The sequence below is a fragment of the Hypomesus nipponensis genome, chromosome 3, assembly GCF_054491055.1.
Source record: "Hypomesus nipponensis isolate SF chromosome 3, ASM5449105v1, whole genome shotgun sequence".
Lineage (NCBI taxonomy): Eukaryota > Metazoa > Chordata > Actinopteri > Osmeriformes > Osmeridae > Hypomesus > Hypomesus nipponensis.
In genome coordinates, this window is record NC_140363.1 from 1,804,045 (window position 1) to 1,819,935 (window position 15,891).

Here is a 15,891-nt window from a genome sequence, read left to right on the forward strand (position 1 = left end):
GATTAAAAAAATGACAAACGTCAAAATGAGTCTTAGATGTTAAACGTCTGTAAAAGGCGATAATTACCTGCCGCTGGATGAACTTCAAATCTAGTGGACCATGCGAGGTAGCCTTGTCCTGTGGAGAGAACACACATTCAGACAGCTTCCCTCTAAGGCCCTACGTCTCCATAACAATTTAAAGATAAGCTGTAGTCCTTTGCGCCTCAATAAGGTCTGCTTTTTAAATAAGTAATTAACACTCTCTCTTTAACAGTTTTATCCAGCCTAGTTAAAATGTGTCTTTTTATTGCCTTCTTTTAGGAGAGAAAGTGCGTTCCTGAGGGTATCACTTCCTGGGCTCTGTGAGCAGGATAATCCCACATGACTTCCTGCCCTGAAAGGGTCCAGTGGGCTCACCGCAGCAGGAAGCTCAGTAATGATGCCACAGAGCATATTAGAGCCATCTAATGAGTGGTCAAATCTGTGTGGCACAGATAGGCCTGCCTGCCTGCCTGCCTGCCTGCCTGCCTGCCTGCCTGCCTGCCTGCCTGCCTGCCTGCCTGCCTGCCTGCCTGCCTGCCTGCCTGCCTGCCTGCCTGCCTGCCTGCCTGCCTGCCTGCCTGCCTGCCTGCCTGCCTGCCAGTGTCTGCTCATCTGACTGTCTGCTTGCTAGGTGTCTGTCTGTCGGGTTGGCTGTTTGTCTATCAGTATGCCTGCCTGTCTGTGTCCCTGCTTGATTGTCTATCTGTTTATCTGCCTTTGTGCCTGCCTGTCTCTCTGCCTGTCTGCCTGTCTGCCTGTCTAACATGCCTGCCGGCCTGCCTGCACAGCTCACTTTGGCTATGGGATAAAGAAGAGTGGAATGAAGGATATGCATCAGCTGACTAACTGAGCGTGTGCAGTGTAGCCGAGGTTGTTACCCTGAGGAACTCTGGTGACATGACCCCCCCCTTTCATAGATGTAGCGAGATTGCAGTGTCTTCTTTATTCATGGAGCCCCTGCTTGGAAGAGGCTCTTCTCAGGACTGATAAGCAGACTAGCTACATCGTTCAATTCTAATTATAACGTTCATGTTATCGAGTAAATAAAAGCTCATATGCAAAATGTAAGTCCCCTATGAGGAAACACAAAACAACATTTACAGTGCCCAGAACGGGGAAACTAAATATTTTGACATATTGTTATCATATGATGACTACATAGTTGTGAACAGAGTAGCTAAACCATACACCAGCTAGTTCAACGTGAATTCATATTTCATATATTGAAGTGATCCCAATAAATGTCGTATGCATACACTAAGATACTCCCCTCACAGCAATAACCAATAGGATTTTGCTTAAATAATCTGCAAAGAAAACAGTTGTATGTCATGAAGCCGAGGCACAGCTGGGATGATGTCAACGTGATCATCATCCAACACATAGTTACCACCAGCTAGGTCATCCTCTCGAATTAATCTCGAAATTCTTATTAACTGAAAATATCAATTGCGTCCATCAAAAACAGGAAGAACGCCACACTTTATCGAGTGCGATTTAGCCTACACTGCCTCCTTTAGCGCGTGGGTATTCCTCGGGTACTCCTATGACATCATGATAATCATAGTATCAAATCATGAATTTCTAAATCAAAGGTATGAGATGCCGTGCGTAACCGTGGTTTGTAATTTTACTAGGCCTACAATGTTGCAAGGTGCATATTAACCGCACCTTCTCGAGGTAATGACAACATCATTTGACGCGAGTCTCAACATAAGGACTCGGCTACTGCGGTAGACAAGGATGGTTACACATCGTCCACTTAACCATGTCACTGACCCATGGTCGGGTTACAATTGTTTCTTCACTACAATACTTTTCACTCTTACTCTTTAACCGTACACCAAACGCGGCCATATTGCTGGTTTAACTCCCTATTTACCTTATTTCCGCAAGATGAATGATGTGTCGTGATGCCAATACATTTTGATATGAAATATCCTACCGTTTGTTAAAACCTTTGAAATCGCAATTTTTAAGTGTTTTTGATGGCCGCTTAAAGGTTTGTTTTCTTTAAACGTGCGGATTTATAGCAATTAGTCTTACCACAAGAAAATCACGCAGGTTGCGTTACAGCTTCATCATTGGCATCAGATGAAGAAGATAAGTGGTCCAGGGTGAATAAGGAGGGTATTTCCTCCGTGACTCATCAGTGCATTCTCACCTTAGATAAATTCGCGCGCTGTCCCCTGTCGTTATTGCCGTCCGAGCAATGAAATACGATTTATATGATCCATCATCACATATCTTGCGAACTGCGGTGGCGGCTCATAAAAATTCACCAGTGCGCCGCTCTCCTCAGCATCATCGACGTCCCAACAGCAGAGGACAGCAAAGCGCAGGCAAGCACGACGGCCGTCTGCGTGCGCGTACACACAGGTCTTGGAAACTACCCCCCCTCCCCCCCGCGTTAATTCGGAGTAGGCGACTGTCGAAATCATACAAGCTTACATCATTGCTATGGTTCTAAATCTATATAAGGTAGTGAACAAGTAGCCTAATAAGTGGGCTGGGACGCTATAGGACTGATGACGTAGGCTACGTTTGTGCGCGCGTGTACCTCCACGCTGGTTCGAACAGGCGCCTCGATGTAAGTGCACAAGGGGCGCTTGCGATGAAGTCATCCTGCAAGGTTTTCATCCTTCTACACGTTATTTTCGCATTTCAACTAGACCTTGGACTAGACCTTCAGTAGTAAACAAAGAACACTCCGCACAAAAACACACAGACCAGAAACAAAGATCAGTGTTTGCTCATTGTTATTTTAATTATAATATAACTTTTGATAAAATACATTTTGTTTACAAGTGCTGATTACTATATTACATTCACCTGCATTTTAAATGGAGATATACTTTCTAAAGACGCAAATGACAGACGAGCAGAACTGACAAACAGATGTACACCCTTGTGATAGGGACATGATGACGTTCTAAGACCACATTTGATTGCTCCCGACACTGAATACATTTCATCAAGACACCGAAGATCAACTTTTTCATAGGTCACTCCTCTACATGTACACACAAATCATCAGCCAATCATGGTTAAACAAATACAACAACAACAACAACATATGGGAGTGCTAAGTCCCTTTTCAACCTAACTAGTTGTCAGCTGCCTTTTAAAAGATGTGGGCGAATGTAGATCTCTCAATGCTATTCAGTCACTTTCTCACTCTCTCATTCTCACTCACTCATGATATCACTCTCACTATCACTTGCTGTCGCTCTCTCATTCTGACTCTCTCATTCTGACTCTCTCTCACTCATTCACTCTCTCATTCTCATTCTCTCACTCACAACCTGGATTTGATCCACTGGCCACTCACAAACAGTGCCTACAAACTGTTCAACTTATCAGGCATTCCCTCCAAATGAGCACACTCAGTCATTAGAACAGTTGAGACCCGAATGTCACTCATAAGTTATTTTAAGAGCATACAGTTCAAATCACACACAGGACTCGGATGTAGAAAGTGACACACAGGCCCATACAAATTCAACTCAGGGTTCATAGAGTAACATCAATCTGGGGACTTCAGTCATTAAAGCTATTCCTTACAAAAGATCTGCCCACTTCAACGCATAGAAAAAGGGGACATCCAATATATTATTTTAGTACATACCCTGTTGTTTTTTTTTAATGATTTGCAAATATATTTTTATATTAAAATATATTACTTAAAATATATTACTTTATTTAACTTGTCAGACATGAAAAACAAGTCCTGATCATTTAGTTCCATGAGGTGACTTTGGCATATTACCATGGAAATTGTTTCTATAAAACATTCTTGGTAACCATTTAAAATGTCAATGACAAAATAAGATCCTTTTCTATCTTAGAACTGTAATCACAGTGCACATTCATACCATCGTGCTTACATGCAGTGGTTTGCAAACAGTTTCTGTTAGGGTCAGCACCACACCTTTGAAAACAAAGAAACATTGTATTTGTATCCTCTTCCTTTAACAGTCTATGTTCCATCCTTACACGTCCCCCTCAACCCCCACACGCCGTCTGAGAGCCGCTGCTTTAATGTCCAGTATGTGTGCTCAATTGTACCTCTCTCTCACACAGTAAACCGAAGCATGTCATTCTGAAGGATTCCGTGACGGTCCAGCACTTAGCGTTTCAACACAACTTAATTTTTGTCGTTGTCCCCCCCCCCTGTGAGGTAAAGTATAAACCCTTTTGTAACAAAACAGTTGGATATGCTCAAGCAAAGTACACACACCAAGCTAGAGAAGGAACACATATCTAGCTCCAAGATTTGCCCACGTATTTACAAGGCAGAAATAGATATATATTTCAGTTCAAATGTTCTCTGCGTGTCTTTGAGACATAAGGGGAACATACATCGGGGGGAACTATACTGAAAAGTCTGGGTTCAGAAAGCTGAAGAGCTGGTGGAGGTAGGATGTGGAACGTGGCCCTGTTCTCTCTCACCGTGCTTAAGTGCTCTACACCACGGTACTACCCGTTATGTACGCGTCAGGGCCTGTCCAGTGCTTTGCCCTGAAACTCTAGAGTACAAACGAGGCCATGTGCAATCCTTATAAAACCAGTTGTTTCTTATTGAAAAATAGAGATGTCTCTATTCTATTAGAATATATTTCGTAAAACTGTGATATACAGAACGGTCGACTTAAATCGTAGAAATCTGTTATACTTCTGACACTTACACGCACACACTACAAATGTGATGTGAAACAAATGATTATCACAGACTCCTTACTACTCCTTCACTACACCACAGAGACCGGGGGCAGTCTAGACATAACAACATTGTCGTTATGTCCTATAAAAATAAGTTCTAATTTTCTTTCTCGTCCTTAAAAAAAAATCAACACTATCTTTAAAAAAATATATACTGTAGCACAATAAGCCTACCCAAGTGCAAATATTGCCAAATGAAATTCTGGAAAAGACTGTGCTGCTCAAAAGGACTACCAAACATTGCAATAAACGACTGTCGTTCATCCTCTCTCTCAGACAGAAGAGGCAAAATAATATCATCCAGTGTTGTGGGTCATACGTTATGGCGGCTGTGCGTCACCAAGGCAACAGGTTCTTATTGACGGTAAATGGCCTGATTGGGGCAGGTTGTGCCTTGGTGCATCGAAAGGTGACATTCTGAAACATAACATCCATCTGTCAATCTTTTCCTTTCTTAATTTTACCGTACCACTAAACAGGAGACGCAGAGTTTGGAAGGGCCGATGCAATCATCGTGGCAGAAGGCCCCGCATCCTTTACAGATGATCATGGCCTTGAGGCGGCAGTAACATTTCGACTGGACGTTCTCCATCCCGGGGCCCTCCATGAAGCCCTGCTCCGGAGACGCCTCTCTCTGGCCGCCGGGGTCCAAGGGGTGGCCGGCTGGTATGGTGGTGACCGTCACCGAGAAAGACATGACGCCGCCCGTGGCACCCCCGCCGTCCCCCGCCCCCGAGGGGGAGGAGCCGGGGCCGGCGGCGGCCTGGAGGGCCTGGGGTACGGACACGTTGAGGGTGCCTCCGTAGCACGAGCCCAGCGCCTCCTGGCGGTCTGGCGTTCTCTGGGGTGGAAAGGCGGCCGGCGAGCGCTGGGGCCTGGGCTCCGGGGCCCCGGCGGCTGCGGCCGCGCGATACGGCTCGGGATTCCCCTGCTTGCAGAGGTCCAGGGGCCTCTGGGCTGACTGAGCCGTGGGGCTGGTTTCTTTGGCTCGGGTCGAGGTGCCGTTGTTCCCCGCCACGCCCCCGTCGTCGGACCCGTCCGCCGGACAGCCCGAGTCGGGCGGAGACTCAGACTTGACCCTGGAGCAGAGCTGGATGGCCGGAGCCTCCAAACGCCCCTGCTGCTCCGACTTGACTCCGGGACGGTTCTTCCCGGCCGGCTCATCTCCGGCCATCTCCTCGGGGCGCTCCCTCTTCAGGGTCGCCAGCGACAGGTTCGCTGTGGGAGACAAGAGAGGCCTCCTGCTGCTCTCGGACCCTCTGCCATAGGTGGACACGTTGAGGAGGTAGTGTCCCGTCATGGCAGGCCTGGCCGTCCGTTTCCGCCCCAGGAACCCCACGCAGAACCGGGGCCGGCCCTGGGACTCATCAGACGGGCCCAGCTGGAGGGAAGAGTACCGGGGGGGCCGGGGGCCCGTGGGGGGCTGGGGGCCCATGCCCCTGTAAGGCTGGCCGTGCTGGGCCTTCTGCATCAGGGTCTGGACGATCTGCTCCTGGGTCTCCTTGTCAGGCATTTCCCTCTGCTGACGAGGGAACTCTGAGAAAGAACCGGATCTTCCTGGAACACCTGACTGGCCGGAGAGCGGAGGGTCGGCCTTCCCGACGTCCTCCCCAGGGGTGAGGTACCGGCCACCACTTCTGGTGCCGGTGGTAACCAGCATCATTTTCCCTTTTTCTCCAGAGGAAGGGATGGCGCCCATCTTGGTTTCCGTCTTGGCCAGCGGCTTTGGGAGGATCTTTTCTATGGGGACCTCCTTCCCCTGGAGGAGCTGTGTGACCAGAGGGTTGTTGGCCGGGATGAACAAAGTGGACCTGGTTGAGCAGCCTCCAGAGGTAGAGACTGACTGGGCCGCCGGAGGGTTGGGAGCCTTGAGAAGGTTCTGGGCCGAACCGGAGCTGGTGCTGTTCTCCGAGGGACCTCTCTGTGGGCCATCTCCAGGGAGGACGGCTCTGCTGGTGTTCTGCATCTTAGAGGACCGGGGGTCAAAGTGCCCCGAGGGGCAGGACGATGCCACCGACGGCGAGCTCGGGACACCGCTGCCGGGCGCTGGCCTGGATGACGGCTGTGCCGGCGCTGGGCTGTGGGGGCGTGGGGGTCCAGGGGAGGTGGTGGGGGTCGCGGGTGGTCTCTGCTCTCCGCCACCCCCTCCTGGCCCCGGGCCTGGCACGGCTCCTGTGGAGGAGGAGGAGACGGAGGCGGCGGCGGCAGCGGCACGCAGGGCCCGGGCCAGCTGGGCTTTGGCCTTGATGTCGGCCAAGGTGCGTGCGCCCGTGCGGCCAGGGCTGCTGAGGGAGGCAGGGAGAGGGGCGTGGGGGGACACCGGGCTCGGCGATTGAGGGAGAGAAACGATTCGAGACACGGGAATCTGTGGAAAGACAAGCAAACCAACAGAGGAGGCGTTGGAAAAGGGCAAGGCAAGGAATGCACAGACCTCGCAGTAGAAGCTGCTTTCAAACGTCTTCCCATTCCGCCACGGGACACTTTGGTAAACACACTGTTGAGGGCGGGGCTCAGACTCCACGACAGATATGGGTTACCTTCAGTGGAGGCACTCTATGTGCTTCAGCGACGGCAGGGTCCGGAGAGTTCTGGCTGGACGGAGGCAGTGGGGTGACCCTAGCCTTTTTCTCCAGGGTCAGCTCCAGCTCCTGCTCATTGGAGGACTTCCTCTTCAGGGCCTCAGGACACGGGGAGGGCGGGAAAGGAGGAGAGGCCAGGACAGGAGGGGTAGGCAAAGGGGAGGCCGGGATAGGAGAGGCCAGGACAGGAGAGGCTGGGACTGGAGAGGCCAGGACAGGAGAGGCCGAGATTGGAGAGGCCAGGACAGGAGAAGCTGGGACTGGAGAGGCTGGGATTGGAGAGGCCAGGACAGGAGAGGCCAGGACAGGATAGGCTGGGACTGGAGAGGCCAGGACAGGAGAGGCTGGGATTGGAGAGGCCAGGACAGGAGAAGCTGGGACTGGAGAGGCCAGGACAGGAGAGGCTGAGATTGGAGAGGCCAGGACAGGGGAGGCCAGGACAGGAGAGGCTGGGATTGGAGAGGCCAGGACAGGAGAGGCTAGAACAGGAGAGGCTGGGATTGGAGAGGCCAGGACAGGAGAGGCTGGGACTGGAGAGGCCAGGACAGGAGAGGCTGGGACTGGAGAGGCCAGGACAGGAGAGGCTGAGATTGGAGAGGCCAGGACAGGGGAGGCCAGGACAGGAGAGGCTGGGACTGGAGAAGCCAGGACAGGAGAGGCAGGCAAAGGGGAGGCCTGGACAGGACAGGCCAGGACAGAGGGGACCAGGACAGGAGAGGAGTGGACAGGGGAACCCTCCTCCTCACTGGGCTGTTTCACAAACGCCGACCGGTGCTTCTGGGGGCGGCCTTCTAGAAGGTTCTGCTTCGTAGGGGATGGGGGCAGCTGAGGCTTCTCTTTCTTAACCTGTTCTTTGTCAGACGGGGTCACCTCCATGCCCTCCTCACCTCCCCTTCTTTGTAGGGGAGCCGCTTCCATCACCGCGTGCCTGGTTGAAGCTCTGGTCTGGATCTTCTCAATGTTGAACACTGGCCGAGTCTTCTCCACTACCTTTGGTGGGACCTGCTTCTCCTCAGTGGGCTTAGGAGGCTCCGCAGACGGCGGTGATGATCTCAGCTTCCTGGCTTCAGTCTCGGCCTGGCTGCTGTTCTTGGAGGCCTTGGGGACGTCCAGTGCTTGGACCGCGGGGCTAGGCTGGGGAGGAGACCGTGGCCTGGCTGGGTCAGGAGGGCGGGGCCTGGCTGGGTCAGGAGGTGTCACATCAGCCTTGGTCAGCTCCTTAGACTCCTCATAGCTGAGGCCAGAACTAATGAGACAGACAGAGAAAGTTATAGGGAGATGTAAAGTGCAGGGGGAGGGGGGGTGGAGGGAGGGATAGAGAGTGATAGAGAGAGCAGGAGCAGAATATCTTTACATTTTACGTTTACAGAGGAAAATCCGAATGTGTACCGTCAGGGATTTCACCTGTCCCAGGGGTGACTCACTTTTCACCATAGTAGTTCTCAAAGAATCTCTCCTTCCAGTGCTCCACCTTCTTCTCCTTCTCAATCTCCTGTCGCATCCTGAGCTGCAGCTCTGGGGCAAACTCACCTATGTGTGTGTGTGTGTGTTGGGGGAGGAGCGGGTCAAAGATAAAGGGGGTTAGGGTCAAGGTTATGGGGTTGGGATTAGGATTGGGGGAGATCGGAACACAGAGACGCAGACATTAACATCCAGATACAGCAAGTCGTTTTACTGTTTGTTGATCTGCCCAATGGAGGCCGTACCGACCTTCTGCCAGTCTCTCCTTCCAGGACTGGGCTGCGGAGGTGAAGAACTCGTTGTTCAAGGCTGAGCTGGTGACCTTCAGCAGGTGGCCATCCATGCAAGCCTGGGGACGGCAGAGAAACATGAAGGCCCTTAAGGCACTTCCTCTCCCCTAATCATCATTATCCTCCACAGTGACCACACTCCAAAGCACAGGCAACAACAGCAATAGTAACTGTTGTAACTGCCTTAAAACAATTGTACTCGCTGTGAAATGTATTATTGTGGCTTGCTTTTTCCACAGGTACACTGTTATACTTTTGAGGTTCTTGCTGTTTAATTGTAACTTGTCTAACTACATGTTCTTATTGTTCTTCCCTTTGGGACTTATTTGGTTTCACAATGTATGCTTCATGATTCGCTATCCGCAATGTTTGGGGCTATCTCGTTGTTATGATCAGTGACCTATGCACTTTTGTAAAACTCTCTCTTGGAAGTCGCTTTGGATAAAAGCCTCTGCTAAATGCAGAAAAGTAAATGTAACTGTATAATAGATAACCATACTTATATCTGACATCCGACAACTGGACGTACCAAAAAGTTCTAAACGAAAACAGGCTTTGTCAAAAGTGCATTCATCCAGTCCTCAAAACTCGAATGTCACATCTCGATTTGCTGTGAATTGCAATGTCAAAAATGGTTTCACAGGTGCCCGTGGATGTCAACGCCTGACAGTTAACCCTACATCCTCCTCCGAGGTGAGGGGGCAAAAAAACCTCCCTCCGAATCCACATGAAGCGTTTCGGTTGGTAGGAACCTACCTGCTGGTCCACCTGTGGGAGCATCAGAAGCAGCTTCTGCTGGCAGTCTGCGGGCAGCACGGAGAACGTGTGCTTGTTGAGGAGGGCCCGGAGGTTGGTGTTGACCAGGATGGAGTCTGGGGTCTCCACGTCGATCTCTGCACACCTAGTGCGTTTGAGTTGACCTAGCGCCCAACGCAGGAGGAGCGTGTTAAACAGAGCCTCACGTAGCATCAGACACTGGAGGACCGTGCCTTGATCCATGACATGAGCAAAATCGCGCTATCGCAGACTGATGGCACACTGAGCCAACTGGCGTTAAGACACTGAAACACCGTGATTCCCTTCGTCCCAAGACTCCAATCTGGAGGTGTCTATTGGGACGAGAGCGGACACGGTTTCAAGGGCATGAGAAAATGGAGAAGACATTTGTCCTTTCCTCATCGAGGAGGGCCGAGGCCTGGGTGTGGCCGCGGGTGCTTACGTGCGCTCAGCCTGCTCGACCTCTGGGACATGGTCCTGGCTCCGGCCGAGTGACACGCCTCCGCCCTGACCGAGGACGAGGAGCTGGAGGTGGAGTTCTGGGGACTGGCCGGGCTGCCCTCCGCCTGCTTTGGCTCCCACGCTGCTGACAGCGGGAAGGCCCATCATGATTTAACGACAGGGTGCCAATTTGTCGGCATAAAACTTTCTCTTTATACTGTGTATGTGACGTGCTGAGATAACAGTGCCAATTTACTTCCGAAAACACCCTGTTTTGATACTGATCTATACAGTATATGACGTGAAAGATAAGATCTTGTACACTGTGGTAAGACAGACATGCATACGCGGAAATAACAGGTTTTTGAAGAGGCCGGGAGATTCACTGCAGACTTGATGTCGCTTCCTAATTTGTAAAGTGTACATCTGCCAACTGTAAGAGCGGCAGGATATGTCTCATTCGTCTGAGGGAGTAGAGCCAGAAAACAGGAAATGACATCATCACCTACCGTTCTTGGTGGTCGTGGCGTCCGCCATGTCTTTTACGGTCTTCAGCGTCAGCCTGGGGCTGGAGGAGGCGGGCATTCCTCCCGGCCGCCGCTGGTTCCTCTGCTGTCTCAAGGCCTGTCACGCACCCAAGGAGACAAGGGGGGACAAGGGGATTGACCGGACAGTTTGGAAAACGTGCGGTGAGCTGCAGTTGAAATCGCGCTGTGTCAAGTGAATGTTCCATGCCCGGCATACGCGTTTTCTTTTGTCCTTCATCCTAATAAGAGCATGTGGTTCAGATGGAAACCAAGCATGAGCAGCCTCTCCCGCTCCTCACCTCGCAGCCAAATCTTCATCTGACTAGGCGATGAGGCTCGCTTTTGCCTCATAAACCGACAAATGAGTCTGACACAGCTAAATCCTCCACAACGGAGCAGATGGAATGAGTTACGATCGGTGCAATCGAGTCAAATCTAATTAGATGGAACACAAAAGGCGAGGAGCAGCCAATAGAAAAACCTTGGGAGCTGTGGATGACGAGAATGTTAATAAAACGGGCCACGAATGTTCTTCAGACCCCCCACTGTTCTCAAATACCTTGTGAGAGACGTTTACGGAACACAGGCCTCCTGTAAATGACTTTATAACCAGGATAAAGGCCAAGTCTTGAAGGCTGATCAAAACCAAATTCCACATATATTTACACTGAACCTCAAGCCCACACAACAAATAAAACCGTACAATTGGTTCTGAATGATGGGAAAACCTCCAGTACAAACACAACCTGTATCATGCACACAAAGTGTGCTGTGGCGTTCTTTTACGAGCTTACTGAACACAACATGACAACACATTGGCTTCCTGACATCCTCTCAGGGGAACAGCACATGAAGTCTAGCTTAGAGGCTAGCAGAGAGGCACCCCTGGGTAACAGGAAGCAAGGGCTGCACAGAGAACCCCACCAATGGTGACGTCCTTCCGGTACCTGTTTCAGAGCCTTCTTGCTGTGTTTCTGCGAGGGGGAGATGAGCTTGCCGCTGGTGACCGAGGGCGACGAGCAGCGAGGCTGTGGCGACGACGGCTGGGACTGCAGCTTGGAGGGCACTAGGACCACACAGCACAAACAAACACATACCTCAGCCAACAAGCACTCTCACCAACACCAATCGCAGGTAACATTGGATCCAAGTACTTGTAATGAGATGCTTATTAACATTAATATGTGTTCATAAAACGATGCAAGTGTAAATAATATTGGTTAGGGTGAGTGTTATCGGAAAATGAGATGAGGGTTAATAGGTAACAAGGCCTGTGTAAAGAAGCTTGTCAACATGAATATGTGTTAACGAGACTTACCGACTTACAAAACGTTCACCTGGATCTAATGAGCTACTGCACTCACAAATCGTGCATCTTTGTATCGAATGACAAAACGTACTTTCAGCAAGTTCAAACGTTTACAGACATTTACAGATTACAATGGACCGGTTCATGACAATGCACACCAAACCAATGGCCCGACGGATATTTCCTGTTCTCTATAGTTCTTTCACTCACCGTTGTACCAATTGACCAATTTTCCAATTGCATCAATTTTCTTTTGTGTTTTTTTTAGCATTTGCTCCGTTTGCGTGTTCGCAGTGATAATATGAAAAAAACGAAAGAAGAAAAACAGACCCACTGGCACAGTGTGCTGAAGTGCGGATGTCTGCTCCACCGTTCGTTAACTTTCTCATATACTGTATGCATATGAGGAAGTGGTCGGAAAAAAAATTCTGTTTCCTGTTTTAACAGTCACCAAATGATCGAGTGGCAGACAAGCTTCCCCGGAGGAGCTCTGTCATCTGTACTCCTGGGAGCCTTCACCCCAAGACAGCCAGGTGGATGAGGAAACACACACGCTCACACACACACAAGCACACCCTCAAACAAAGAAAGCATTCTGTTTTGTGCTCTTTTCCTCGAAAAACACACATGCATGCTGTTTAGGCGTGCGTGCACACACACACACCGCCATGACGTAAGACAGGATGAAAGCCTTGGTACCTCGTCTCCTCCACCCTCGTCTCCTGCCTTCTTGGTTGTTGCTGCTGCTGTGGTGGTTCTCGGTGCTCTGGGAGTCGGACAGGTCATCACTGCTCTCGTCAGAGCCCTCCTCAGACAGCTCTTTCACCACGTCGGAGATGTCCTTCTGCGTCAAACACACCAAGGTAACACTTCAGATCACAGGCTCCACTTAAAAGGCTGAATGCGCCTATAAGGAATACGTGCACCAGTTTGAGTTGATCCACTGTTCCTTTTCAACCCAACGCTGAGAAATGACATCACTGATATTGTGATTCTTTTTGACTATTTACATTTAGGATTATTTGTGTTCACTTTTCAAGTACAATCAATGTGCATGCATGGGTATGAAACATTTTCCATTGTCTTTTTGGTCCCATTGTGGTTGGGGCTAACCTTTAGTGTGTAGACTCCCATTCTCCCAGGAACCTTGTAGAAGATCCCCTCCTCCCCGCGAGAGTTAGTGTGGAGCATTGCATTCAGGCACGCCAGGGGGGAGGTCCCGCTAGATGACAGGACAGACACATTATGAGACGACTGCTTCCCAGAGACACAGGCTTCAGGGAGAGGGAGGAAGAGAGCGAGAGAGAGAGAGAGTGAGTGAGTGTGAGAGTGAGAGTGAGAGAGAGAGAGAGAGAGAGAGAGAGAGAGAGAGAGAGAGAGAGAGAGAGAGAAAGGGGGGGGGGGGGGGGCTTGTTTCAATGATCCTGAGGCCAAACATTTGGGGGCCAAACATTGTGACTTTGGGGGGCAAACATTGTGACTTTTAATGAATACTTTCTAACTGCAGCATAAATGCTACTTTATTTGTCACTCCTACACTGTGTTATGAAGTAGCCCATCTCACTTGTGTCATGCTGTTCTGTTGTACAAACGTGAAGCAACTACAGGGCAACTATTAACAGCACAATGAGTGTAGTTTGACTCTGTGACATTCTCTAAGTAAATTGAGTTGTTTGATATAACTTTATATGAAAAATGTCTCTAAGCTAAAATTGACTTTATATCCTATTAATATGAGCATTAAGAATCAAGATATAGTAAAACATGTAAATACTGCCATGACAGCACAGGAGAAAGTTAAGGACTGAGTCAAGCACATCCCAGTTCAGTTACTGTGGGCTTGGAGTCATACTGGATGTCTATTAGTTTGGCACAATAATGCAAGGGAAATTACAAATATAACACCTGTGTTTACAAACACCTGCATTGGAAGTCTAGGGCTTCTGGGACCAAAATCTGTCACAAATCTTTAGTAAATAATGTACCTTACATGCAGTGTTTATCGAGGACTTTATATATATATATATGTATATGTTCATGTTAATACCATGCAAAAGGAAGGTTACAAAATTATCAAACCAGACACTATAATGAGTTGGTTATGGTATGGGGCTAGCTTTTCTTACCTTCTGGATGACAACAGTGAAATTGAAACGAAAAGAAATAAAATAATTAGAGTTTGTGTGAATGTAATTACTTCCACTATGAAAAGAAATAAAAAGGAAGGCAAAAAAAGCCATAAATCATACTATCATTAACATGACTGTGAGAACATGTGAATCAAAAAATCAAAAAACACAGCAAAGAAGACCAAACTAATAATAACGGCTGACAGTTATGCCACTTTTTTTTCTTACCTAATTTCTTTAAGCCTTTCCCTTTGAATGACCTGCAAGATCTCTTTATGGCTCATGGGCGTGTTGGGGTATTTCTCCAATACCTGGAAAAGACAAATTCAACAAAGTTGGTAAACAAATGTTACGACAAATGTTCATCAACCTTTAATATTCACTTTAAACCACTGTATAGTGTATTCCTGTTCTAATCTTAGATCTATCCGTGCTGAACTGAGCCATGAACCGAAAGTCCTGCCCGTGTGTCAAATGGAAACAATCTATCTTACCAGCTATCCTGGTAATATCTATTGAACTGTCAGAAAAGATCATTGAATTCGACTACATGAAAGCTGCTAGCTTACCTTAGCTAGCTTGCTAAATTATACTGCTACCTGCTGGACGGCTACTAAGTTGACAGGATAAAGCTAACTAGCTAGCTAGCTATGGCTCAGCTGACATGCAACTCTAGGTTGAGGCATCTAGCATAAGCTAATGTAAGTCTATGAGCAATCATTTAACATGTTTCTGGCACTGATAGTGGTGGGCTAAAGACATGCTTTAATATTGTATCAGACATGGATAGCTTATATGTCAAATGTTTTTGTGAAAAAGCTATGGCTACCTAACAGAACTGAATGGGGAGACATACGCTCGCGTACTTTAGCTAGCAAGCTAACGAGCATATGTTTACTTTAGAATACCGAGACAGACGTGTCACGCGCACTTATACTTTTGCCAGGTCTAGCGTGGATTGTCATCACAATATTTTCTTGTCAACTGTCAAACAAAAGAGCATTTGACACACATGTGGCCATATAAACTACAGCTTTTTAAGCAACAGTCATGTCTAGCTAAGATGCTAACTGCTTCGTAGACAAGCAGGCCTTGCGTTGTGTACGCAACATCTCTCGTCTGCACCACCAGTGGGTCATGAACTCATAAACACAGTTGTACAAGTGGGAGCGAGGGGGGAAAACAACCACAGCAAACGTTGAATAAACCAGCAATGATACCGTTTTGGCTGCTTCTGCCCACGTCCTCCCCTTCTTTCTCTTCTGTCTCTCCCTCATCGCTGCAGTCTTGAGCAGGGTAGTGTTTGAATTGTAAGTGTTTCTGTTGTTGCGTTGAAATGTTGCTTTAGTTACCGCGCAAGACCTGCCGCTTCTGCCATATTGGGCTTACTGTAAGGAGCGTGTCATGTGACCCTGTGAGAAAAACGTCATCTTACTGTACATATGACAGCTGACAGCAAAGAATCAAACAAGTACTCAAACTTCACGATGATTTTTTTTTGTTGACACTTTAAAAAAGAACGAACACATAAGCCTTGGTATATTTGGAAAAGGGATGTCTAACGCTACTCAGTTCCATGCCACAGTAATGAAGACATGACAAATTAAATCTGTTCTATATGATCATTTTGGC

General features: G+C 48.7%; 1 protein-coding gene across 2 annotated transcripts; it reads right to left on the reverse strand.

Annotated features, from left to right (window-relative positions):
* Positions 1-2,766: 2,766 nt before the first annotated feature.
* Positions 2,767-15,657, reverse strand: asxl2 (ASXL transcriptional regulator 2). Of its 2 annotated transcripts, none has more exons than XM_084683851.1 (12): positions 15,480-15,657; positions 14,488-14,570; positions 13,244-13,352; positions 12,830-12,974; positions 11,769-11,887; positions 10,804-10,918; positions 10,296-10,436; positions 9,833-9,996; positions 9,036-9,135; positions 8,750-8,855; positions 7,284-8,571; positions 2,767-7,111 (listed from the first exon to the last, which is right to left on the reverse strand). In XM_084683851.1, exons 1-12 carry the CDS (start codon positions 15,534-15,536, stop codon positions 5,207-5,209), a joined length of 4,332 nt encoding a protein of 1,443 aa, XP_084539977.1. In that variant the 5' UTR covers positions 15,537-15,657; the 3' UTR covers positions 2,767-5,206. The 2 variants fall into 2 exon arrangements, with proteins under 2 accessions (XP_084539977.1, XP_084539970.1); XM_084683844.1 differs by having other exon boundaries at positions 10,296-10,439.
* Positions 15,658-15,891: the final 234 nt, after the last annotated feature.

Excerpts from the sequence above, each read along its gene's own strand:
- asxl2 (XM_084683844.1), bottom strand. The coding sequence starts at position 15,536 with ATGAGGGAGAGACAGAAGAGAAAGAAGGGGAGGACGTGGGCAGAAGCA. Across the intron at positions 13,353-14,487 it reads GAAAGGCTTAAAGAAATTAG|CGGGACCTCCCCCCTGGCGT; the intron begins GTAAGAAAAAAA and ends CCTGTCATCTAG. Across the intron at positions 9,997-10,295 it reads GTCGAGCAGGCTGAGCGCAC|GTCAACTCAAACGCACTAGG; the intron begins GTAAGCACCCGC and ends GTTGGGCGCTAG.